This window comes from Bombina bombina, chromosome 1 (assembly GCF_027579735.1).
Source record: "Bombina bombina isolate aBomBom1 chromosome 1, aBomBom1.pri, whole genome shotgun sequence".
Classification (NCBI taxonomy): domain Eukaryota; kingdom Metazoa; phylum Chordata; class Amphibia; order Anura; family Bombinatoridae; genus Bombina; species Bombina bombina.
In genome coordinates this window covers 484,743,651-484,745,912 of record NC_069499.1, presented here as the reverse complement: position 1 = coordinate 484,745,912, position 2,262 = coordinate 484,743,651, and the positions used below count along the sequence as shown (strand labels likewise).

The 2,262-nt window shown below is 28.5% G+C and overlaps 1 protein-coding gene across 1 annotated transcript in view; it reads left to right on the top strand.

The window, feature by feature from the left end:
• The first annotated feature begins 805 nt into the window (after window positions 1-805).
• PDE1A (phosphodiesterase 1A) overlaps window positions 806-2,262 on the top strand; it is a 545,834-nt gene continuing 544,377 nt past the window's right edge. The window contains exon 1 of the mRNA XM_053698529.1: window positions 806-1,057. Within this exon, the coding sequence (XP_053554504.1) occupies window positions 1,005-1,057 (53 nt within the window). The 5' untranslated portion in view covers window positions 806-1,004. The remainder of the gene's footprint in view (window positions 1,058-2,262) is intronic.

Below are 2,262 nucleotides of genomic sequence, written 5' to 3'. Positions count from 1 at the left end.
GCTGTCTAATTATTGCAACTGAAATCGGAGGTATTTATCATGTAATTTGTTCCAAACAGCATTTCAGAATTAGAAAAGATATAAATATAAGTATAAGTAAATATGTATGTGTGTGTGTGTTTAAAATCTCCCTGAAGACTTAAAAAACAATCCAAAAAAACCCAACTAATTTTAGAATTAAGTTGTATGTGTGTGTTGCTTTAAAAAAAAAAAGGAAAACAATGTTTTGTGAAAACTAAATATTTTACTTACATTAAATCTAAAATTATGATTTGGGTAAAGGGAAATACTTAATTTTGAAATAATTAAAGCTAAACTATTATCTTGGATGTGCCAGTAGATCTTTTCATTTGCATAGTTCTATCTACACATCATCTATGAGAAAATAAAAGCCAGATTGTAAAATAATTACGATCTCTTGAAGGGCAGCCAGCTCCCCAGACTAGATCTATCCATCTTCATTAATTTGTGCACAGTTCTTTTAACTGAACAAACTTTCTGATGATGCAGGTTCTGAAACTGTAAATCCAGCTGCACAACTTTTATTTTGAAGAAAAATAAGCTTGACTTTAAATAGTAGTCAAGATATTACTGAGTAACTATACGTTTAAGAGCTGTGACGGACATAAGCAAGAGGCATTCCCATAGCTACAGTATGAGAACTAACTGAACACTTATTTTTTTTTTAACTTGAACTGAACTTGGCTGGGTTTCACTTTTCCTTGTAGACTTTGGATATCTGTTGCCTTTTTTTCTGTTCAGTTAACTTTAAACATGTGCTTCTGCACAGTTTGTACTGCTAAGTTGTGCACACACGTATGTGGCCTGTATGGCATTTTTTTGCTTAGAAGTTAAAGATACAGTTCATCAGCAAACAAACAACATTTTCTGTACTCTAATCAACACAATAACTGCCAGTCCCCTTTTTTAATTCTTGCTGGATTTTTTTTTATTATTATTCTTTTTTTTCTGGAAAATAGAACTTTGCTTTATCTCTTATTTAAATGGGTGACTGTATTACCATAAAGAAAAAGCACCTACAAAAACCGATATTTAGGTAAGTTATGGTTTATTACATTCTTTATTTACTTGTTAATAAATCAGTGTTTTTAAGCTTTATTTTGTTTGATAATCAGGATTAAAAATAATTTTATATAATTTACTATTTTCTGACAGATAAGTATGTTTCAGAAAATAAATATCATAAAGTGCTTATCCAGTACCTGTTGTAAGCTATGACTGTTTTTTTTTTTATTCCATAACATCATCTTTTGATCACTTGTATAATACTTAAAGTTCTAAGTATTTAAGTTTTTTCCATGCTATAATTTGTATGTGATAGTTTCTCAATGTTCATAATATTTTATCATGCCAGATTTAATTCAGTTTTTCAATGCAGATTGTGCATTATATTTATATATTAACACGCAAATAATTTGAAATATATTTTACTTCAATTTACTAGGGTTCATATTTTATGATTCAATGTTTATTATTTTATAAATAAAAAAACAGCATCTAACACAAAAAACATGAATGCAGAAATTCTAATGAAATCTGTTTGATACAGGAATATGTTGAGATATATATATATATATATATATATATATATATATACCTGTATATTGTAATTTCTATTTGTTATGTTATTATTAATGCACTAATTTGTGAAGCTTTGGTTGATATTGTGTCAATTATGGTACAGTAAGTAAATTATTTGTACATTTTTCTATAGCTCAAGAGCTGCTACAGATATACACATTTGTGCACACACTGCCAAATACGTAACATACGAGTTTAACCTACTGTTTGTTAATCTTTAGCCATTTTAAAATGTATAGGTTTAATAAGATAGGAGTTGAAGTAAAACATTTTCTTCTTCTATATGATATTATGAATGATACTGCATAATAAGTGGAATGCTGCTTATGTAACGATGACACCATTGAAAGAAGAGTCCGATGTTAAAAGTGAAATAAAAAATCTGAATTTTATTCTAGTAGCATCTTTATACAACCACTAAGTAAACTCAATGCATACTTATTCCCATAAAATGCTTAGATAAACGTTTTCTTGGCTGAAGCTCAAAGGCTTTTTTTTTTTTAAATGTAGCCATAGAACTTCTTCTCAAGAAGATCTGGACTTGAACTAACACTTCAGAGAGATTAATGGGAATGCCAGAATACTCTAGAAGATACTCATACACTGCTGTTGTATCCCATGCATGTGAAATGAAATAAAGCAAACAATATTTTTAAATTA